Here is a 24811-nt window from a genome sequence, read left to right as displayed (position 1 = left end):
TGGGGATATGCAGAGAATGTGCTATTTCAAGCATGCCTATTATTGGCTAAATGAGCCAATCATTAATCTCAACTATGTTCTCCCCTAACATTGAGTGTTGGGTTGTTACTCAACAAACATTGGAGAATCTTTTTTTTTTTTAAAAACTTAGCTTGTTCTTCCTACCCCCACCCCGCCGAAAAAGTCATAAAAACCATAAAACAGAGAACCATATACATAAAGCCCAAAGTCTAATGACAATTTAAAAAGAAAAAAGGGAAAACAGATGAACTTGAGGAGTCATGTTAGAAAGGAAAGGGAAAGGGGTCTGAAAGAAAGAAGACTGATTTACACAGAGGACCTTTGGAACTTCCCTGGTGGCCCAGGGGTTAGGATTCTGGTCTTTCACTATCGTGGCCCAGGTTCCATCCCTGGTGGGGAAACTGAGATCTTGCAAGCCACATAGCACAACCAAAACAAAACAAAACAAAAAACTCAAACATGGAGGACCCATAAATAGAGGATCTACGAACTGCCATGATCACTGCTGGGGGCTTAGGTACCTCAGAAATATCAACATAGGTAATGAGGAAACGGAGTCTCAAAGAATCCAAGTCAACAGCACTGGTTAGGGTAGACCTGCCAGCCTCTCTGGTCTGCCATAGCAGAAAGCCCAGCACATGTGAAGGTCTAGCCCTGAGAATAAGAGAGAACATCCACATCAGGAATGTCCAAGTTCTTCTCATGAACTCACTGATGGGGTAACTCTAATTCTAGATCACATCTAAGCAATAAGTTTTTTGTTTTTGTTTTTTCCCTAATCCCATTATTTTTAATTTGGCACAAACTCCTTGCCTGCTATTGCTTTACCTTCTCAGCTTATACTTGGTGAAATGGGAAAATATGTACGTCTGAGAAGTGAAACAGCCAGCAGAGGGGGAAATCCCCCTGACATAGACAAGCCTGTGTTTAAAATATCTTCTATGTATACCATACTGTGTTAAGCACTAGAAAAAGTACAAAAACAAATCAAAACCATAAGAATTCATCCCTACATATGAACATCCCTTGTTGCCAGAATATCCCATTTTATAGGATGTTTCTAGCAGCACCACATTTAAACTTATATGTGTTGATATAAGTATTATGTAAGAGAGAACTCTGTACCATCATATGAACCATTCACTTCTTTATTCCAATTCTTGGCTTCTTAGAGGACAGCCCCATGGGAAACCAATGTAGAACAAGTAAGATCTGATGGAGAATGAAAGAAAGGACAGGCGTAGGCAGTAAGGGATGGGCCAGTGAGTAATGGAAATCTCCAGACCTCAGACCAGCTAGAAGCACATGGTAAAATACAGTACTGATGGGTAGAATGGAAGAGGAGAGAAAAAGTTGAGAAGTGATGGAGAAGGGATGAGGACATACACAGATTTGATTATGGGCAACAAACATTTGCAACTGAATAGAAAAGGGGGAGGGTCTACGAGTGCAGTGAGCTTGAGTTCAGGTCCTCAATAGACTGTGGGTCTTCCTTGAGGCCAGAGTGAGAGATGGCCTATGTGTCAGCATTCTGGCAAGGTATGTGGTACACAGTAGGAGCACAAAAGAGAGCACCTGGAGGGCTGTTATAACTGGTACTAGTCAGAGTTTTGCAACAAGGCTGGGCTTGGTAAAGACTAAGGTGATCCTTCAATATCACCCATCATTAACTGGTAAGAGGAAAAGGAAAATAGTCACAGTAAGAACATTTCTAGTGACTTTCATCTAATTAGTCCTGGGGTTGCTTACAGAACTGTCTCCACCATGAATGAAAAATCTGAAGCCTTCTACTTGTGTCAAACACAACCTAAACACAGAGATGTACAGTCTAAGAAAGAAGCAAAGTTCCAACACCCAGTTCTTTATCCTGGTCTCTTGCTAATAAACTGGTCTAGTTCATATCATCAGCTCTAACTGAAAAATGAGTTAGTTCCAGGCAAGAAGTATTGGAAACAGCTATGCTTAAGAGAAACTAACACATTTGAATAACACCAAAGGTAACTTATGGTCCTGACATCACAGTCACATTCAAAGTAATAAACACATCAACTGTTGGTGAGCAGATGCTAACATGCTCATTAAAATACAGCACCTCTACAAACAAAAAGCAGGATCACCTATGTTTACCACATTTGATTTAAATAATCTTAGAAATCAAACATGTTTAATTCCTTTGTAAACTCCTTTAAGTCAATGATCAATGACTCTTACACAGGTTACAATGATTTCAGTATCAGGGAGAGCCTTGATCAACATGTTAAGCTACAGAAAAAACTTACTTATCCTTTGCTCTTTCAAATGACCTCTGCTTGAAAAGAAAGATGTGTTCAATCACTATTGAGCCCAGGGAAGGGAGAAGGAACAGGAGGGGTGGACTTCAGCATTCCAGAGCCCTGAGACTCCTAGATGAGTTGTATCTCGTTTTGACAGCAGCAGCAGAGTAAATGACAAGCCCTGTCAGGTAATGCATTTATCTTCACGGGCAAAGCAGCCGTTCCAAAGCAAGAATCTCAGATGTTGTCACATCAGCTAAGACAAGAAGTCATAAAGCAGAATGGCTATGAGTGCAGGAGGTGCAGTGATACCTAGACTGTAATTAGGAGGAGCTGTGAATGGGCACTCCAGCTCCAAGCTCATCAGGAGCCTTGACTTTCTTCCTCTGGGTTTAGATTCTCAGTCACGTAATCAGTGGAGTCTTGATCAGCCAACCTGGAGCTCAAACTGCTGAGCTGCCCTTTATTCTGAGAGCTTTAAGGCAAGAGTAGCTCTGCTGATTCCCCCAAATGTTAAGTAATGAAAAAAAAAAATAAATAAAACAAGAAAAACAAAGAGGATCTCTATCCATTTCTTCATCAGTTCCTTCAATTAATAGATATTTATCCCATGGGATAGGCACTCAGCCAGGTGTGGGCTGATCACTGAGGTAGATCCAGTCGCTGGCCTCAGAAGAGTAGGATACTAAAAGAACAGACAGATATACAGCAAGCAGAGTAAGTGGCCAAAGGGGGTGGTGGGGCTGTGTGAGCAGTGAGGAAGGCAATGGGCCTAATCTATGGAGGCCTTCCTGGATGAAGTGTCATCTAGACTAAAGCTTACAAGAAGCATATGAACTGGTTAGATGGAAAGATGGGGAGAAAAGTGGCAATAATTTATACCCAATTATAAGAAGGTATCAGGCATATTTCAGAAGTGGACGAAGTTTGTATGACTAAAGAATTCGGGGGAAGGGGATTGGGAATGTAAGCAGGATTTGAGGGGCAGGAGACAGAAATATTATCCACATGATTCTGAGGAATGAGAGAAGTCAGCAACACTGATGATGTTTACATGCATTTGAAATCCACTTATTGGGGCTCCCCCGGTAGCTCAGTGGTAAAGAATCCACCTGCGGGTTGGATTCCTGGTCCAGGAAGATCCAATGTGCCGAGGAGCAACTAAGTCCGTGCACCACAACCATTGAGCCTGTGCCCTAGAGTCCGGAAACCACAATTACTGAGACATAACTACTGAAGCCTGCTCATTGCAACTAGAGAATAGCTCCCACTCACTGCAACTAGAGAAAAGCTCATGAAGCAAGGAAGACCCAGGACAGCTGAAAAAAAAAAAATTAAAAAATCCATTTATCTTAAGGTGGTTTTCCATGAGTAGACTACTGATATATCTCAAGAGACTCCTACAGTGATTTTTTAAAAGCTGAATAATCATTAAGTAGTTATTAAAATTCAATTCTACACATAAGTGAAATACATGAAAATCAGAGAGAAGATGCTTATTTCTTAGATACTATACCTTATCTAGCTTCCCACCCCCAAGACATAAAACTCTATGATTTTAAATATTTATAATTCAACAGTGAGGTTTTTTTTTTTTTCTTTCTTCTTGAAATTTCAATGGTCCATGGTACTGCTCTAATCACATTGCTGTTGTTTAGTCTCTCAGTCATGTCCGACTCTTTGCGACCCCATAGACTGCAGCATGCCAGGCTTTCCTGGTCATCATCATCTCCAGGAGCTTGCTCAAACTCATGTCCATTGAATCAGAGATGCCATCCAACCATCAGGTCTTCTGTCATTCTCTTCTCCTCTGGCTTCAATCTTTCTCAGCATCAGGGTCTTTTCTAATGAGTCAGCTTTTCGCATCAGGTGGCCAAAATATTGATTGGAGCTTCAGCTTCAGATCAGTCCTTCCAATGAATATTCAGGATTGATTTCCTTTAGGATTGACTGGTTTGATCTCCTTGCAGTCCAATGGACTCTCAAGAGACTTTTCCAACACCACAGTTCAAAAGCATCAATTCTTCAGCACTCAGCTTTCTTTATGGTCCAAATCTCACATCCATACATGATTACTAAAAAAACCATAGCGTTGACTAGACAAACATTTGTTGGTAAAGTAATGCCTCTGCTTTTTAATATGCTGTCTAGGTTTGTCATAGCTTTTCTTCCAAGGAGCAAGCATCTTTTAATTTCATGGCTGCAGTCACTATCTGCAGTGCTTTTGGAGCCCAAGAAAATAACAGTCTGTCATTGTTTCCCCATCTATATGACATGAAGTGATGAAGTGGTAGGACCAGATGCCATGATCTTAGTTTCTTGATTGGTGACTTTTAAGCCAGCTTTTCCACTCTCCTCTTTCACCCTCATCAAAGGCTCTTTGGTTAGTTCCTCTTCACTTTCCAGCCATAAGGGTGGCGTCATCTGCATATCGGGGGTTATTGATATTTCTCCCTGCAATCTGGATTCCAGTTTCTGCTTCATTCAGCCCAGCATTTCACATGATGTACTCTGCATATAAGTTAAACAAGCAGGGTGACAATACACAGCCTTGACATACTCCCTTCCCAATTTTGAACCACTTCATTGTTCCATGTCCAGTTCTAACTGTTGCTTCTTGAACTGCAAACAAGTTTCTCTAATCACATTACTGTCAATTATACCCAGTACAGGAGCTAGAGAGAGAATTGGTTAAACTCTGACCATGCTCTTTGCTAACTGTGTGATTCAAAGCAACCTACATACCTCTCTGAGCCTCTGTCTCCTCCAACGGATCCATCTCTGGGGGCTGCTATCAGTATTTGGTGAGAGAATGCTGGAGGTAGATATTTCTAGCTCCATTTTACTAGAGGTTTTTTAAAAAAAGAGAGACTCAGAGAGGCTATCTGATCAAGCTGACCAGTTACAGAACAGCCCTCAGATTTTACACCAAGGCTTCTGATTCATTCTGCATCTACTTCTCTCTTTTTCCGCAGTAATTTTTGGGGGGAGGGGGTGGTGGTAGAAATTTTCAGTATGAAAAGGCAAAAAGATATGACACTGAAAGATGAACTCCCCAGGTTGGTTAGGTGCCCAACATGCTACTGGAGAAGAGTGGAGAAACAACTCCAGAAAGAAGAAAGAAACAGAACCAAAGTGAAAACAATGCCCAGTTGTGGAAGTGACTGGCGATGGAAATAAAGTCCGATACTGTAAAGAACAACATTGCATAGAAACCTGGAATGTTAGGTCCATGAATCAAGGTAAATTGAAAATGGTCAAACAGGAGATGGCAAGAGTGAACATCGACATTTTAGGAATCAGTGAACTAAAATGGACCAGAATGGGTGACTTTAATTCAGATTATCATTATATCTACTACTGTGGGCAAGAATCTCTTAGAAGAAATGGAGTAGCCCTTATACTCAACAAGAGTCTGAAATGCAGTGCTTGGGTGCAATCCAAAAAATAGCAGAATGATCTCTGTTTGTTTCCAAGGCAAGCTATTCAGTATCACGGTAATTCAAGTCTACACCCCAACCACTAACGCCAACGAAGCTGAAGTTGAACAGTTCTATGATGACCTATAAGACCTCCAGAACTCACACCCAAAAAAGATATTCTTTCCTCATAGGGGACTGGAATGTAAAAGTAGGAAGTCAAGAAATACCTGGTGTAACAGGCAAGTTTGGCCTTGGAGGACAAAATGAAGCAGGGCAAAGGCTAACAGAGTTTTGCCAAGAGAAAGCACTCTTGGTCATAGCAAGTGGTGTTTGGTCATAGCAAACACCCTCTTCCAACAATACAAGAGACGACTCTACACATGAACATCACCAGATGGTCAATACCGAAATCAGACTGATTCTATTCTTTGCATCCAAAGATAGAGAAGCTCTATACAGTCAGCAAAAACAAGACTGGGAGCTGACTGTGGCTCAGATCATGAACTCCTTATTGCAAAATTCAGACTTAAAATGAAGGAAGTAGGGAAAACCACTAGAACATTCAGGTATGACCTGGCCAGGCAAAATAGTAACCATCTGTTTTACAACAGGAGGTCCTGATAAGGAACACAGAAATAATAAGCCAACAACAACCGGAAGAGTTCGGGAAAGGTCAAAAGGTCCACATGTCCAACCACCTCCCAGAATCCTTCTCACTGGCATCCATTTTGGCTGAGCAATGTATGCGCCACCAGGAAGGACTGTGAGTCAGAATGATTGGCCAAAGACAACCTGGAAATAATCCTTTCACCATAAAACCAGAGACTGCAAGCCACAAGGCGGAGCAATTCTCCTGGGTTCCTTACCCTACTGCACTCCACCCAGGCGCCCCTTCCCAAAAACTCTCTTGCTTTGTCAGCATATGTGTCTCCTTGGACAATTCATTTCTGAGTGTTAAGACTTTTGGGCACTGGAAGTGTCCCTCCTTACTGCAACAAAATCATTGCTGATGGTGACTGCAGCCATGAAATTAAAAGACACTTACTCCTTGGAAGAAAAGCTATGACAAACCTAGACAGCATATTGAAAAGCCAAGACATTACTTTGCCAACAAAGGTCCATCTAGTCAAAACTATGGTTTTTCCGGTAGTCATGTATCCATGTGAGAGATGGACCATAAAGAAAGCTGAGCGCTGAAGAATTGATGCTTTTGAACTGGGGTGTTGAAGACTCTTAAGAGTCCGTTGGACTGCAAGGAGATCAAACCAGTCAATCCTAAAGGAAATCAATCCCGAATACTCATTGGAAGGACTGATGCTGAAGCTGAAGCTCTAATACTTTGGCCACCTGATGTGAAGAACTGACTCATTAGAAAAGACCCTGATCCTGGGAAAGATTGAAGGCAGGAGGAGAAGGGGATGACAGAGAATGAGATGGTTGGATGGCATCATCGACTCGATGGACATGAGTTTAAGAAAGCTCCAGGAGCTGGTGATGGACAGGAAAGCCTGGCGTGCTGCAGTCTATGGGGTTGCAAAGAGTCAGACACAACTGAGCAACTGAACTGAACTGAGTAATTTTCAATGATAATATAATTAAATTTTACCTATGATGATGTTTTTATACTATGGAAATAATAAATGTTTTTGAATCAAAACAAAAGAGTAGAAAATAATAACAACTATAGCAAAAATAGCACTAAATGAACAATTTAATTGGGTGGATTTTATGATATATGAATTATATTTCAATAAAGCCACTTTTAAAAATACCATTGGATGAGAAGTGAGTAATGTGGCACTAGAACTGGTACGATTTTGAGGAAACTACATTTGTTACTTCACTTTTTTACCTGAAAATATGGATGTAAAAACTTGCATTGTCTTTGCCAAAAAACTAGGATAAAATGGAATTCTGAATGGCAAAATCCATCATGGTGCCCAGAAGGTTCTACTACACTATGATGACACTAAAACAAACTTGAGAACAAACAGCCTTATCTGTTCATTTCTAGTGACATGTGAGCCTCCTAAAATGTACAGAAAAGGAAGTCTACCCCAGCTCGCAAGCACCTGTTCATGAGATCATCCCTTCTCAAAAGACCAAAGTTACTGAAATATCGGCAGCAGGAAGTTCTGGAAAATATAGATTGCAGGAGCTCATTTCCCTGTGGCACAGTTACAACATCACTGGGAAGATCCGTGACTCAATCAAGGGCTTCCTCATCCATGAGCACAACAGCTTGGTACTGAGTTCTGCTCTATCAGTCACATGGGTCAAAGAACCAAAATAAACACAAATGTGGCCGCAGTCATCTAAGCCCATAACCAAATCCCATGTCACCCCTGTTCAAAGACACACACACTGCACCAGATTCAGAAACAGACCTCTTCTGAGTTTCCTTCCTGTTTTATGCAGGAAATATAAAATGAAATGTTACCTGTTTTCCCTTTAGTAAAAAACAAAACTCGCTCCACATTCTCAATTTCTGATTTATTGGTTTCATAGACATGAAACATCAATACCAATAAGCAAGACAAAATACTATTTTCCACTGTTTTTTAAAAGGCTGAGGTCATTTTTGCCCCAATTCCTGCAGAGTGATAAGCTTAAAATCAAGCCATTTAGCTCACAGTCAGGTCCAATAAATCAGTGGAAAAAATAAATGGAAAAGCTTGCCAAAATGTAACCATAGTAACACCACAGATGCGTCAAGAAATGGTGTGCTCATTTGCTTCATTCCTCATTTCTTAAATTGGAATCTGAGTAGGGGAAAAATTACACAGAGAACAATCATGATTCTGCAATTACTGAATTCTGCAAAATTGCATCCAACCTGCTTACTGAACTTCGGAGGCAGCAACGGTCGAGCTTCAGAAATAGCCCTGGATGGCTTACAAGTCCCAAAGTCCTGTATCCGCCATGTAACAGTTATTTGATCGCTCTGTGACTGTGTTTCCTCATCTGGAAAATGGGTACTGAAAACCTCAACCTCAAAGGGCTGCTATTCTAAGTGTAAAACGGGACAGTATATCAGAGGTAGGACAATGACTTGAAACCCTAGTCACCTTTGGCCTTGCTTTAATTGGCTTACCTTCGTGTCTTGATTTCTTTATTTCTATAAAACAGAAAGGCAATCCCTGCCCATCCATGTGAGTAATTGTAGGAATTATCATTATTATTATTATTATTAATCCAAGTATAAGAAACAGTTAGGATATTATTATGATTATGGATTTCAATACTAATGATGCAAAATTAAAAGAACTGGGAGCCAGAGATTCACATTAATGCATGATCATATTTTCTCTGTCAAATGCAGCTCTGAAAATAAATAAATATATAAATGTGGCTCTTCCACTCAGCAGAAAGAGGCAACTTTGGGGCACTTACCCAAGTCACTTGCAGTCAACTCAGTCTCTTACTCTTGGAGTCTTGGCTTTATGAATAGGTGAAATGGAAGGCAGGGTCTGTTCTAAAATCTGATCACTAAAGGTCCCCAGCTACACTTCCAGTCTATGTCCTTGCAGAACCATGGAATGCCTGAAATCAATTCTGTTCATCATTTTGCAGTAGTATGAGGAAACACTAGCACTCTAGCACATCACTGGAAGAATATTACTTCTTTTAAAGAAAATCATCCACAGCAAACAAATTAGAGCAATAAGCAGAGTACCTTGAACTTCAAATTTGTCCTCCTTTTTTCAGGTGATTAAAAAAAATTTAACTATAAAATTTTGAAGGACTGGATAATAGAGAGGAAAAAAGAAAACTCCCAAGTAATAAATAAAAATCATTCTTTCTCATTTTTTTCTTTTTTTCTTCCTATTTTAAATGAAGGTAAATAATCACACGTCATGAGCTAGATGAGAATGTAGTCTGGTAGAGCATGGTAATACCTCATGATCTGGTAGGCTAATTCCCTCCTCCCTTCCTTCTTTCCCTTAACCACAAAATTCCAATGTCATAGTCCCTATATTCTATTGTCTTGCTTTCTCAGATCTGGTCTTATCTAATAGGTTTGGAACTTTGGGATTTTTAATCTGTGGAAACCATTTCTTCAAAGGAAATCATACATGATATCATGATTTATGAATCTCATTAAGGTGGGGAGGAAAAGAGAGTTCACTGAGGCATTCCCTTTGTTGAGGGCCACCAGAGACCTACTGAAATCCTCAGAGGTCAGTTTGAAGTCCTCTGGCCTGGTCCTCTCCACTCATGACAAAAACGGTTAACATTTATGAGGCTTACACCGTGCCCATACGATACAAACACATTGACAAACCTCACTCCTTTGACTTTCTAACAGTTCTGTGAAGTTAGTAGGAGTGAGATGTCCTTTTCACTGCTGTGAAAACATGACCTTAAAGGATAAATAATTTGCCCGGCATCCTCCAGCCAGAACTTGAAAAACCAAGTAATTCACCTGGCTTAGTACGCTGTCTCACTCTCAATTTTTTTGCTTGTTTTTAAATTGTTTCGCCACTTTTTTGGACTCCCCTCGCAGTATGTGGGGTCTTAGTGTACTAACTAGGGATAGAACTCACGCCCCCGACACTGGAAGTGCAGAGTCTTAACCACGGGATTGCCAGGAAAGCCCCTCATTGTCAATTTAGACTCCCCGCACTTAGGGAGTCACTGAGTGAGCAAACTGCCAAGTATTCCAGAACCAGCTATTGCTTGTCTTCCCTCAACTTATCATACACCCACCAGCAGTAAGATGTCCCAAACTGGCTACTTACAAGGCACAGCATGGCGGTAAAGGTTATCTCTTATGGTCTGCTGGAGCTCATGATCAGGCGACCCTTTCTGGAACCTCTGATTGAGAAAATGTCGCAGGTCTTTGTTCAGCTTTCCTCCTACAGGAAATATATAAAACAGAAGGCATCAAACATCAGGTTTCCTAGAGACTGAGCAGCCTGAGAGCCATGTATGGGAAAGCCACATGAAGCCATTCTAGTCTGCCACCCTCAGTCATCCGGAAGACTTAAGTTTAGGTTTTCCTAGGCAGGGGAAAAAGCAAGCAGGAATGTAATAAAGATAAAACAGCACTGAACCAGCATTAATTTGGGGGTCTCAATTCACATAATACTAGGAGACTCAAACAACAAAGAATTTAAAAGAGGCTATTACATTTAAAATATGTATTGTAGACACTTGCAGACATTATTAGATGGAAAGTGTATGGCTGAAATCTTAAAGAGGACAATCTAGCAATAGCTGGAAAATTATAAAATTCTCTTTGACTAGGGATTCAATTGGAATGAATTTACTCCATGGCTATATTTGCAAAAGTCTGCCCAAATCTCCAGTATTGTTTATTGAAACATTTTTGTAAGAGTGAATAAATAAAAATAAACACACAAAAAACCCTGGAAACAACCATCAGGAATCAACTAAGTAAAACTATCATCTGCATAATAACTACTCTACAAAAGCTAGATCTTCATGTGTTGGAACTGCAGGAAAATATGTGGAATAGTAACTACTATCTGACCTTTTGTTTGAGAAGAATAAAGAAAAGGAGAGACCGTGTATTAATGGAAGGAACCACCCAAAATTTTAACAACAGTCTCCTTTAGGAAGGACTTGAGTTTGGGAAATAGAAGAGGAGACGTCACTCTTCATTATACAGACAGAAAGAGATATATAGATCTTACTATTCTATGTTGATTTATAAGCACTAAACACATTTTGTTTTTAAATTGGTGTTGCTTAAGCAATAGTTATCTGGGCTGGTCAATGTGTTTATTTCTTTTTAATTCTCTACAGTTAACAGATCAAAACAAAAGCTTAAAAAATATATTATTACAAAATGTATCATAGAAAGAAGTAAGTAACCAAACATTTTTAAAAAATTATTAACACAAATTATAGTCTACACAATCAGCAGATGGCTTATAAATCAACATAGCTAACACTTATTCTTAATGGAGAAAACTGCTTCAGTGACAGCTAAAAATAACAAGGCTGAGATTGTCCTTCCGTTTTTAGACAAGATAAAAATTAGGTAAGAGCATTTTTAGCATTAGAGAAACAATGCAGTATCCGTGTGAACCACAAGATTCACGTCTTCAGAAGATACTTTTCCCATGGTCAAAAAGAGCAAGTTGTGAGGATGACAGTTTTGATGGTTAAGAAGATGCTATGACCTACCTAGGAGACGAACTCTGATCTTTATTTTAGTATCATATTCTAAACCAGATTCCCTACTATAGCTGATCATTTTAGAACAGACTAACGAAACTCAATTTCAACTATTTTATTTCAGTTGTAGGACACCTAAGATTTCAAGTGCCAAAAGAAAAATACATAGCTCTATCTCAGGTCATTCAATTATTCATCAAATATTTATTAAGTAAGAAGACACACACAAACACACACACACGCTTCCTACCTCCCCAAAATGGTCCGAATATATAGTTCATAAAATATATACAATTGTGCATTAAGCATATGAAAAGATATTTAATATCACTAATTATTAGAGAAAGGCAAATTAAAGTCGCAGTGAGATCCTACTACATACCTGCCAGAATGGCAAAATCAATATTAGGTTTAGCAAGACCGTGAAGCAACAGGAACTCCTATATACTGCTAGTGGATGTCTAAAATGAGAAAACAATTTGACAGTATCTTATAAACTAATCTTCAATAACCAAATGACCCAATTCCACTGTTGTTTATGCAAGAGAAGTGAAAATAAGTACACACCTATAAACACACAACTTATAGATGAATCATCACAGCGACTTTATTCATTATATAATAGCCCCAAACTGGAAACAATACAAATGATTATCAACATTGAATGGATAAGGGAACTGCATTATATTTAAACAACAGGATGCTACACAACAATTAAAAGGCACAAACCACTAACTAATATTGATGAATCTCAAATACATTATGCTGAGAAAAAGAAGCCAGACACAAAAGACAATATATTATCTGATTCCATTTATACATAAAGCTTCAGAGCAGGCCTACCTACAATGACAGAAAACAGCTCAGCAGTTACCTGGAGTAAAAACAGGCAGAGATTAGCACACAGGGAATAAAATCTACAGAGAATACCTATAATTTCCTGGCTTTGCAACTGTACTATAGCTATATAAGAATGTTACCACTGGAAGAAGCAGGGTGAAGGATACACAAGAAGTCTGAACTATTTTTTATGACTTCCTCAGAGTCAACACTGATATCGAGACAAAAACTTTTTTAAAAGGGGGAATCAAAAGGAAACTTTGGGTGGTGATTCCAATACAGTATACGTCAATTGTGTTAGTGATAACACAGGTTTACACATTTATCAAAACTTAACGGAATACTATATCTAAATGGAGATATTTTATAGTATAGGAATTGTACTATCATAATATCAATTTCAAAAGTTTAAACTCTAAATAATTATTGAAAGATTATATGGCAGGCACTGTTCTAAATGCTTAGTTTTCAATTACTCATTAAAGAGAGAAACTGAAAGAAGAGTGGAGTAAATCTCGGTGGTTAAGACAGACAGGCTTGGGTGTGAATCCTGATTCTACTCTTTATTAGCTGGTGAACCCAAGTGCCTTGCTTAATCTCTGAACCTCACTTTTCTCATTTATGAAAACAGAGCACTGAGGTAACAGTAGCTCTAATACAAGACTTGTAAGGATTAAATGAGATTCAGACAGGACCTGGCAAAGAGAAAGCACTTAATAAAAGATGGAGATTATCACTAGAGTGGGCCACCATTGAAGTAAGTGGAGAAAGCGCTGAGATCAGTCCAAAAACACAGTGTTATTCCTTTTAAAAATACACATAGGGAACTCCCTGGTGGTCCAACGCTTAGGACACCAAGCTCTCGCTGCCAAGGGCCTCCCTCGGTTCAATCTGGTTAAGGAACCAAGATCCTAAAAAGCCACACAGAGTGGCCAAATACACACACATACAAAATACTAACTATGAATTAGATATGTACGAAATTATAATTAAAATGAACTTTTAAAAAATGCACATAAAACTTTTGACTTACATGGCCAGAAACAAAATATAAGCACAGGGAAATCTGGAATAAAGGATACTTCTAGAGTTTCCAGAAGGCAATAAAATTCTCAGTTCAGTTCAGTCGCTCAGTTGTGTCCGACTCTTAGAGACCCCACGGACTGTAGCACAATAGGCTTTCCTGTCTATCACCGACTCCTGGAGCCTACTCAAACTCATGTCCATTGAGTCGGTGATGTCATCCAGCCATTTTATCCTCTGTCATCCCCTTCTCCTCCTGCCTTCAATCTTTCCGAGCATCAGGATCTTTTCCAATTAATCAGTTCTTCGCATCAGGTGGCCAAAGCATTGGAGTTTCAGCTTCAGCATCAGTCCTTCCAATGAATACTCAGGACTCTAATAAAACTCTACTGCACTAAAATTTTCTGGACACGTGAAAACTGGTTAACATTTAGCACAGATTTAATATACTCCTGGTACTGTGCCACCGACTTGATGGACATGAGTTTGAGCAAACTCCAGGAGTTGGTGATGGACAGGGAAGCCTGGTGTGCTGCAGTCCATGGGGTCGCAAAGAGTTGGACATGACTGAGCAACTGAACTGAGCTGAACTGTCACTTCACTGGAATTGTTCAGAAAATAAAATCAACTAGTAAATTACTGATATGTGATAGTCATGCTGGCCAACTCTACTTCTAGGTCTAAACACTCTTGAATTTGACCACAAGGACAAGAAAGTTTATCAGCAAAATCCCCATTGCCTAGAACCTAGGATTTATATTCCCTTAGGAGACCAGAGTTCTGTACAATAAAAACACACTGACAGTTAACATTTGAGCTGTAAGTTGTAAAGATGTTATGGGATCCAAATGTACGACTGCCTAAGCCAAAAGCAATTCCAAAGACTCAGGATTCAGTAACTCTTTATCTCATATAGGTCCTTATGACTCCAAAACAAAAATCCAAAGAAGACTCAGGATAGAGCATTTCTTTATCCCACATAGATCCTTATGAATCATATTCGATACCTATCAAGATGAACCTGGGGCATTGAGACTGGAAGCATTCTTAATTCATAGACACTCTTTGTTTACACTTGAGCTTTACAATCAAACTAGCCGAGCTAGCTAAAGTTTATGATCATCAAACTAAAACTCCTCCCTACTGCGGATGTGCAAAAGGGCAGAGTTAACTACGCTGCCAGTTAACATTTACTCTGTGTTCTGTGACATTTATAAGCCAAAAGCCTCAACCTTCGCATTACATTAGAAATACTGTACTTTTTTGGCATCTAATCTCAAATTAATTGCCAATTATTCAGGGGACATGAATATAAATCTTCTCCTAATTGTCCAGGGCAGTGAGCCAATGAAATAATAATTGTTAGAAGAAGAGTTTGTCATAGCATCTTTCTGTGAAATTCAAGATTTGTTTTGCAAATGGAAAAGAGAACACAGGTCAGTAACATGCGGAACTTTTTCCAAGAAAAGGATTCAGAGCTAATTTTAAGATAATTTTATCATTTAAAGAGGAAAAGGGGGGCTTTAGACCCTGTCTTGGATTAGCCACTATTTCATATTTTCATACGTATATATCTGGAATTCTCTGGTTTTAAATTTACAACAATATAGCTCTGCTTTTTTGATTACCATTACTTGACAGAAATTTAATCATGTCAATCAGTGTACTTTTGAATTATTTAAATGCTGTATAATATTCCATTTTTAAAATACGGCGGTTTTATTTCTCCTTCAGAGATAATTAGGCTATTTCCAGTGTTGCTGACAATTCAACAATGCTGCAGTAAGTGTCATTAAAATACTTTTAAAAAAAGCAAAACTGTGTATTTTTTTTACTCTTAAAATATCTAAACCTGGAAATAGATGTAGTCACCTTCAACTTACCCAGGTATCTCTAAATTCTCAAAATCATGGGGCCAAGCTGCTTTTCTATCAAAAAGCTTGGAAGTCCCATTTCCTCACACTTAGGCCAACATCTGCTATTATTTGTGTATGTAGGGTCCTGGAACTAGTCCCAAATTTGAAGATTCACTAGGAAGATTCACAGGACTCAGTATATACTTGTACTCAAAGCTATATTTCATTATGGAAAAAGGGTACAACACAATTGCAACAAAGGCAAAAGGTTCAAGGGGCAATAAAGTCCAAAGGAAATCAGGGGCAAGCTTCTGAGAGTCCCCTCCCCAGCGAAGTCACTCTAATTCCCAGGGCAACAGTGTGAAATGTGCCCATTAGACACACTCAAGGCAGCTCATTACACATAAGGGCCCAGAATTTGTATTAGGAACTGATTACGTAGGCAGCCTCTGCCTGGCATAAAATCAAGTTCCAGATTCTCAGAAGGAAAGGATAAAATGTATCTTTTGCATCAATAGTTAAAGCACAGTTAGCTGCTATCAGTTCTGGGAATGAATAGAACCCTCTAGAAATGCAAGTTCCCAGACCCTAGCCAAGAGCCAATTTGGTACGCTGGCATTCAAACTAACCATCAACTCTTTTCTGCACCGTCCATGGTGTTTCCCAGGTGGCAAAATGGTAAAGAATCCACCTGCCAATGCAGGAGATGCAAGAGATGAGGATTCAATCTCTGGGTCAGGATGATCCCCTGGAGTAGGAAATGGCAACCCACTACAGTATTCTTGCCTAGAAAATTCCATGGACAAAGGAGCCAGGTGGGTTACACAGTCCATTGGGACACAAAGTGTTGGACATGACTGAGCACACACAAACCACCCATCTTTTAAAATCTTCCTAATCTAATAAAGATGAATTGATATTTTGGTGTTACACTAATTTATTTACAACTACCGAGTATTAATGAAATTGGACCTTCTTTTTTTCTTTTTAACATTTCTTCTCCTGTAACTTGCCTGTTCATATTCTTTGTGTATTTCCCTAATGGGTTGTCTTGTTATTCTTGATAAGATGCTATTTATATATTCTGGGTATGATTCCTTCATCAAGTATTTATGTTACAAACCTTGCCTGTTATTATTTAAACATGAAACAATTCCAAAAATAACTGAGTTGTGCTGTTTTCCTCCCCCATGCTAGACAGTTTTCTGCCAACTCAACCAGAGCATCATTTTCAAGGTGATGGATTATGAGGGAACTCTGCTCTGATCTCTATCTCCTAGAATATAGAATCTAAGGAGGAATGCTAGTTAGTAGAAATAATCTGCATGGTCAAGAAATTAGGTTTCCACATAAACAAAAGTACCTACAAAATGGGAGAAAATATTCAGTATGTACAACAATGCAACCTATTTCAGATTTATTCCCAAAATACAGAAACAGCTCACACAGCCCAACAACAAAAAAACAAAAAATTCAATCAAAAAATGGACAGAAGACCTAGGTAGATATTTTTCCAAAGAAGACACACAGATGCTCAACAGACACATGAAAAGATGCTCAACATCGCTAATTATTAGAGAAACGCAAATCAAAACTACAATGAGATATCACCTCACATCAACCAGAACCGCCACCATCAAAAAGTCTACAATTAATAAATGTCGAAGAGCACGTGGAGAAAAGAAAACTCTCCTACATTGTTGATGGGAAAGTAAATCTGTGCAAGGACTATGGAGAATAGTATGGAGGTTCCTTAAAAAATGAAAAATAAAGCTGCCATATGATCCACCAATCCCACTTCTGGGCATATACTTGGAAAAGATGAAAACTCTAATTCAAAAAGATACACGAACTTCTATGCTCACCACAGAAATATTAACAATAGCCAAGTCATGGAAGCAACCTAAGTGTCCAGTAGTAGATCAATGAATAAAGATATAGTGAATGTGTATGTACAGACACAGGTGCCTGCGTGCACACACACACATACACAGAAAACTGGAATATTACTCAGCCAAAAAAAGAACAAAATAATGTCATTTCCAACAAAATGGATGAGCCTAGAGAATATTATATTAAGTGAAGTCAGATTGAGAAAGGCAAATGTTGTATGATACTGCTTATATGTGGAATCTAAAAAATGATATAAACTAACTTATTTACAAAACAGAAATAGGCTCATAGACATAGAAAACAAACTTATGGTTACCAAAGGGAAAAGGAAGGGTAATAAATTAAGAGGTTTGGATTAACAGATACACACTATTGTAAATAAAATAAACAACAAAAACTTCTTGTACAGCACAAATAATTATATTCAATATCCTATAATAAACTATAATAGAAAAGAATCTGAAAAGAATATATATATTCTTTAGATGTATGTATATGTATATACATTTTTATATATATACATCTGTATATATGTACTATATACAGGATAGGCTTTTCTAATACAAAATTATAAAGTGAAGAACAAATTTACTAGCTTTGTAGTCACTCGGACTTACAATGTGACGTATCTTTAAATGAGCTTTGTCTGAAAAATATGTTTGCTATTTGTTTTGTCGTAACATATTTTTCCTAATTTTTTCTTATTGTGAAAATAAGATAAATTACTGGTGAATTTTAATATTTAGTGGGTACAGAGTTTCACCTGGGAAAGATGAAAAGAATTCTGGAAATGTATGGTGCTGATGGCTGCACAACAAAGTGAATGTACTTAATGCCACACACCTGTATACTTAAAAATGGTTAAAATGATATATTTTATGTTATGTATATTTTACCACAATAAAGAAGCAATATAAATTAATTACAAGATTTAAAAAATAGAAAGTTCATTTATTTATTTATTTTTAATTGAAGGATAACTGCTTTACAGAATTTTGTTTTCTGCCAAAAGTTTAAAACAAACTGTTATTTAATTTGCATCACTATTAACATTTAGTACTATATGCCCTAAGTATGCATATACATATATACTTATAATATGCTTAGATATTGGAGCAGATTCGTTGACTCACTCAACAAATCTTTCTTAAGTGCCTTCAGCCAGATACTCTGTGGGCCCAGAAGACACGGCATGAAAACACTGAGTGCCTGAGTCAGGACTGATACACCTGTTTCGGGAAGCAAAAAGCAGGCCTCAGGACTGAGGTAATAGTAAGATGAGAAGGAAGACGAAAAGCTGGTTAGTTTTGCCAAGTGTGGGGGAAAGCACTACAGGCAGAGGGACAGCATGTGTAAAAGTTTCAGAAGCAGAAAAGAGGTTAAAATTTTAGAGAAATAGCACAAAGCTCAGACAAGGGCTAGGCTCAGTTTGAGGTTCCAAAGATAAGCAGGAATCAGATAATTTTGTACCTTGCAGACCATGAGACAGTCTGCACTTTATTCCAAGCTCAGTAGGAATCCACTCAAGGGATTTTAGTCAGGGAGGTGGGAATGTCTGGTCTAAATTTTGAGATGACTCTTGCAGCCATGCAGTGGGTGAAGCGTACAGGGAGGAAATGGGATGAAATCAGTGAAGCTGACCCAACAAGACCTGAGATGACCTGGATTAAGGAAATGACCAAGAAGAGGGGCAGGAGGGGACAGAGGAGGTGCAATTTAAAGCTGAAACTGATACAGTTCACCTATGTGATGGAAGAAAATACCAAATGCAAGAGAGGACTCAAAAATGACCAGTGTCTGAGCTTCAGTTAAGCTGTGATGAACAGGTTTGAGTGGAATTGAGAGTTCCATGAGTACCTATTTAACATGGGATGTGTAAGGTCATGTGATATACATGATTCAAACCCAAATGTTCTAATAATTTATAAGCATTTCCAATATACTATTAGAGCTCAAAATATACTTTCAATTTACATAGTATTTTAGCTTACCAATTTATCACAGCCTATGTATTCATGGAGAAGGCAATGGCACCCCACTCCAGTACTCTTGCCTGGAAAATCCCATGAACGGAGGAGCCTGGCGGGCTGCAGTCCATGGGGTCACTGAGCCTGACACGACTGAGCGACTCCACTTTCACTTTTCACTTTCATGCCCTGGAGAAGGAAATGGCAACCCACTCCAGTACTCTTGCCTGGAGAATCCCAGGGACGGGGGAGCCTGGTGGGCTACCGTCTATGGGGTCGCACAGAGTCGGACACGACTGACGCGACTTAGCAGCTTAGCAGCATGTAATCATTACCAATTATTAAGCATACAAATTGTTTCCACTGTGCTTATCTTCCTTACACAAAATCTATCTGTATTTCTTATTACTTTCTCATGATTCTAAGTGAAAATGTTGGTACAAAAGGTATAAAAACGTTTAAGGTTCTTGACAGAAAATCCTCTCCAGAAAGATTGTATCAGCGTCCCTTCATCCAGCTTGATTTCATTTATTTTTACCACATCACAAGGCATGTGGGATCTTAGTTCCCCAACCAGAGATTAAATCTATGCCCCCTGCAGTACAAACACGGAGTCTCAACCACTGAACAGCCAGGGCATTTCCTTTCAGCTTGATTTTAAATGGTCCCAAAATAGCAGTGTGGGTTCACCTTAATATTATTAGCTTCACATTAATAGACATGTATGCAGGTCAGGAAGCAACAGTTAGAACTGGACATGGAACGACAGACTGGTTCCAAATAGGAAAAGGAGTACGTCAAGGCTGTATATTGTCACCCTGCTTATTTAACTTCTATGCAGAGTACATCATGAGAAACACTGGGCTGGAAGAAACACAAGCTGGAATCAAGATTGCCAGGAGAAATATCAATAACCTCAGATATGCGGATGACACCACCCTTATGGCAGAGAGTGAAGAAGAACTAAAGAGCCTCTTGATGAAGGTGAAGGAGGAGAGTGAAAAAGTTGGCTTAAAGCTCAACGTTCAGAAAACTAAGATCATGGCATCTGGTCCCATCACTCCATGGGAAATAGATGGGGAAACAGTGGAAACAGTGTCAGACTTTATTTTTTTGGGCTCCAGAATCACTGCTGATGGTGACTGCAGCCATGAAATTAAAAGACGCTTACTCCTTGGAAGGAAGGTTATGGCCAACCTGGATAGCATATTTAAAAGCAGAGACATTACTTTGCCAACAAAAGTCCATCTAGTCAAGGCTATGGTTTTTCCAGTGGTCATGTATGGATTTGAGAGTTGGACGGTGAAGAAAGCTGAGCGCCGCAGAATTGATGCTTTTGAACTGTGGTGTTGGAGAAGACTCTTGAGAGTCCCTTGGACTGCAAGGAGATCCAGTCAATCCATCCTAAAAGAGATCAATCGTGGGTGTTCATTGGAAGGTCTGATGTTGAAGTTGAAACTCCAATACTTTGGCCACCTCATGCGAAGGGTTGACTCATTGGAAAAGACCCTAATGCTGGGTAGGATTGGGGGCGGGAGGAGAAGGGGACGACAGAGGATGAGATGGTTGGATGGCATCACCAACTCGATGAACATGGGTTTGGGTAGACTCCGGGAGTTGGTGATGGACAGGGAGGCCTGGCGTGCTGCAGTTCATGGGGTCGCAGAGAGTCGGACACGACTGAGCGACTGAACTGAACTGAACTGAATAGACATTTAGATGTCTTTTCTTTAAAAAAAATAATATAAACAGTGCTGTAATGGAAAACACTGAATGTGAATTTTTGCTGAAATTCCCTGGAATTAGAATGAATAGAGCAATGAGTATGAACATTATTTTTAAAGATTTTTGATACACATTGACAAATTGCCTTCCATACAGCAATTTTTGGAGGAAATATAGTATCACTGATCTGACAAATGGGGGCTTCCCTGGTGGCTCACAAGGTAAAGAATCTGCCTGCAATGTGGGAGACATGTTCGATCCCTGGGTCAGGAAGATCCCTTGGAGAAGAGAATGGCTACCCACTCCAGCATTCTTGCCTAAAGAATTCCATGGACAGAGTTGCCTGGTGGGCGACAGTCCATGGGGTCACTAAGAGTCAGACATGACTGAGCAACTAACGCACATGTGACAATTACAGAGTCCAAATGAGAATGATTTTTCTCCTTTAAATTATGTGATTTGTTTAAAAAAAAACAAAAGTTTCCACCAATAATTCAAATAATTCTAATTCAAAGCTCTATATTAGAGAGGAAGCATGGCTGCTAAAACTATGCTTCTTTTCATTCTGAGAAACTGTTGGTTCCAATGAGAAAATTCATTTGGAGAACGGCTTGTTGAGAAATAACAAATGAATTTCATTATCATATGTATTTAAGTAAAAAAATAAAATAAAAACAAAAGAACCCTTGTGTCTAAAAAATACCGAAACTGGTAACACTCAGTGTGCCAGTTATAGAATTACTTTCAAGCTGTCTTCCCTCAAATGACATGGAAGCATTGGTCTAGGTCAGGGGTCAGCAAAATTTTTCTGTAAAGGGCCAACAGCCAGACAGCACATATTTTTCAGCTTTGGGGGCATGTATGGACTAAGTCCAACTGGTCAACTCTGCCTTTTTAGTATGAAAACACCCACAGATTATATGTGAACAAAGTTGTCTTCCAATAGAACTTATTTACAAATGTAGGCAGCAGATTCGGCCCAGGGGCCACATTTGGCCAGATGTTGGTTCTGCATCTCCAGGTGAGCAATTCTTGTGTAATACTTGGAGTACAGGATATTCATCGTCTCTAACATTAGCCTAAGCGGCTCTACTCAGAAACTTATTGAAATTCACATTACTCCATTGTACTCAAGACCCACTGAACTAAAATCTCTGAAAGTCAGGTTCACCAATCTATGGTTTAACAAGGCTTCAAGTGATTTTATACATGCTAAAGTCTTCAAATTAAAGGTCTAAGTCCAGCAAAGTTCCTTAATAAATCTTGGGGAACTAGGCTCTGAGAATGAGCTTTTCCCTATTTCTCCCATCTCTTGCAAACCTCAAGAGATGCTGCCACTCCACTAGTGAGCTAGTAATAACACTTTATAATAAGAGGCACAGCACACATGACTCCAGGCAGGTGGTATCTCATTAGACCAGCAGAGATTGAATCCTTTCCCCTAGTGGTACAAAGACTGCTGTCCTTATAGTCTTGTTTCTGCAGAACTTAAAAAACGGAAAAGGAAAATACACGGTGAGTCTGTGATGTGAAACAGAGGCTGCAGGACAGATTTCTGTATGCTGATGAAGCTCTAGAAATTACTATCTACATTTAACTCCCCACATGGACAAGCACGAAACATTTTGCTAGCACTTCAGGATAGCTGCTTTATTATTATTACCTCGCCTGTTTTCTCGGTTCTTTTTCTCCTGGTCAATCTTTTGATAAATTTCATCCCACAGAGAGAAGATACCTGAATTACGCATGAAAAGGAAAACAAGGTTCAAATTCCATCATCTCTATTTTTCTCATTATTTCCAGCCTTTTGTGCTTCTTATTATCATTCTAGTTAAACAGGGTAGTAGAATAACACCTGCTCAGAAAAATAAATAAATAAGAGATTTACTGAGACCAGAAAAGTCAATGGTCCCCCGCTGGTAACACTATATAGCTGATATGAGCTTCCGCCCAACCCTAATTAACAACAGCTGCATGACCTCATGTAAAGCTGAAGTCAAATGTTTCTACAATCAGATCCATGAGTGGAATCTGAAGATAGTGTGTGTGTGTCCTTCAAGAAGACACTAAATTCTTAAAAAGACATTAGGATCTAACAGAACTGTGCTCAGCCAACCTGCAGGACTCAAGTGCTGACAGTGAACACTGGATGGAACATAGCCCTGAAGGCTACCCACAATGCTAAGTAATAACTTTACAATCCTTACTCCAGCCCAATGAGACTGGTTCTGCTTCCAATGCCATCTTACAGAAGATTAAATTGAGACTCACAGATTGCCCCATAACCCAGGTAATTTGACAAAGTGGAAATATGTGTAAACAGAGAGAGACAATGGGCATGGCAAGATGTTAACAGCTGGTCAGTGATGATGGAATACATTATGCTGTTTTTTTCTGTGTTTTTTTTTAATTAGTGTATGGGTTTGAAATATTTCAAGATACAAAAAGAATAATATGATTTTTTTAAACAGTCACACTCATCATGCCACTAGAAAACATCTATGTGGATCTCAACATAAAAACCATAGGCTGACTTCCCACAAAACTGTGGCATCGTACAGCTGTTCCAATATCCTCTTGAGGTTCAAGATTAAGAACCTTGTACAGACTAGAGGAGTTTAAGACATGAGCATAAGGAAACACCAAGGAAGTGATACCTGAACAGCATTAGATTCCAGAGAACGCTCAGCCAGGGAGTGTGTGCAAGGTTCCTTCCCAGGATTGGGCACCCCGGATTGAAGCCCTGCACTCTTGGGTCTTAGGACACTGTTGACAAGTAAGAAGTTTTCAATGTGTTTATGCAAATACAAACTGAGATGCCATTGGCATTCCATAGTTTGAACATCCATAGTAATTAACACAGCTGTTCCCCTACCATCCCAATCTCACTCCAATTTATTCTCAGACAAGAATAGATAATGCAGGTGGTAAACTATATTTTAATATGGTCTGATATCATTCAAGCAACAGCAGGCTAGGACTAGAGTTCCAGGTCCTCTGACCTACACAAGGAAGTATCATACAAGCAGAAAGTTAAAGTGAAGTCACTCAATCATATCTGACTCTTTGGGACCCCACGGACTGTAACCTACCAGGCTCCTCCGTCCATGAGATTTTCCAGGCAACAGTACTGGAATGGGTTGCCATTTCCTTCTCCAGGGAATCTTCCTGACCCAGGGATTGAACCCCGGTCTCCCGCATTGCAGGCAGACGCTTTACCGTCTGAGTCACCAGGGAAGCCACCAAGCCATACAAACAGGGTTCTGGAAAGACTGAAGGCAGGAGGAGAAGGAGGCGACAGAAGATGAAATTGTTGGATGGCATCATCAGCTCAATGGACATGAGTTTGAGCAAACTCCAGGGGATAGTGAAGGACAGAGAAGCCTGCCATGCTGCAGTCCACGGAGTCGCAAAGGGTCAGACACTACTGAGTGATTGAACAACAAGGATTACATTAGTACATGCCACTCCAATTTCTGCTGGATTGTGAGAACAGAGCCCACCAGCAATATCTACACATTATTTGATGGGTCTGAAAGAGGTGAGACCATTTTCCCTGAGCAAAGCATCCTAATAATTCTATGCTTTGCACAGTACTCCTCTGCAAAAACCTTTCAGAACTGAAAACAAATGAGAGAATCACA

General features: G+C 39.3%; 1 protein-coding gene across 20 annotated transcripts in view; it reads right to left on the bottom strand.

Annotated features, from left to right (window-relative positions):
* The window catches only part of MAGI1 (membrane associated guanylate kinase, WW and PDZ domain containing 1), a 635735-nt gene that overhangs the window by 245821 nt on the left and 365103 nt on the right, over nt 1-24811 (bottom strand). For all 20 annotated transcript variants that reach the window (XM_081528465.1, XM_081528468.1, XM_081528472.1 and 17 more), the window contains exon 2: nt 10459-10575. In XM_081528465.1, the coding sequence (XP_081384591.1) occupies nt 10459-10575 (117 nt within the window). The remainder of the gene's footprint in view (nt 1-10458; nt 10576-24811) is intronic.

Source organism: Giraffa tippelskirchi, chromosome 9 (assembly GCF_054371585.1).
Source record: "Giraffa tippelskirchi isolate mGirTip1 chromosome 9, T2T-mGirTip1v1.2.pri, whole genome shotgun sequence".
Taxonomy (NCBI): Eukaryota; Metazoa; Chordata; class Mammalia; order Artiodactyla; family Giraffidae; genus Giraffa; species Giraffa tippelskirchi.
Note: the sequence above shows the minus strand (reverse complement) of the source record. Positions and strands in the feature narration are given on the sequence as shown.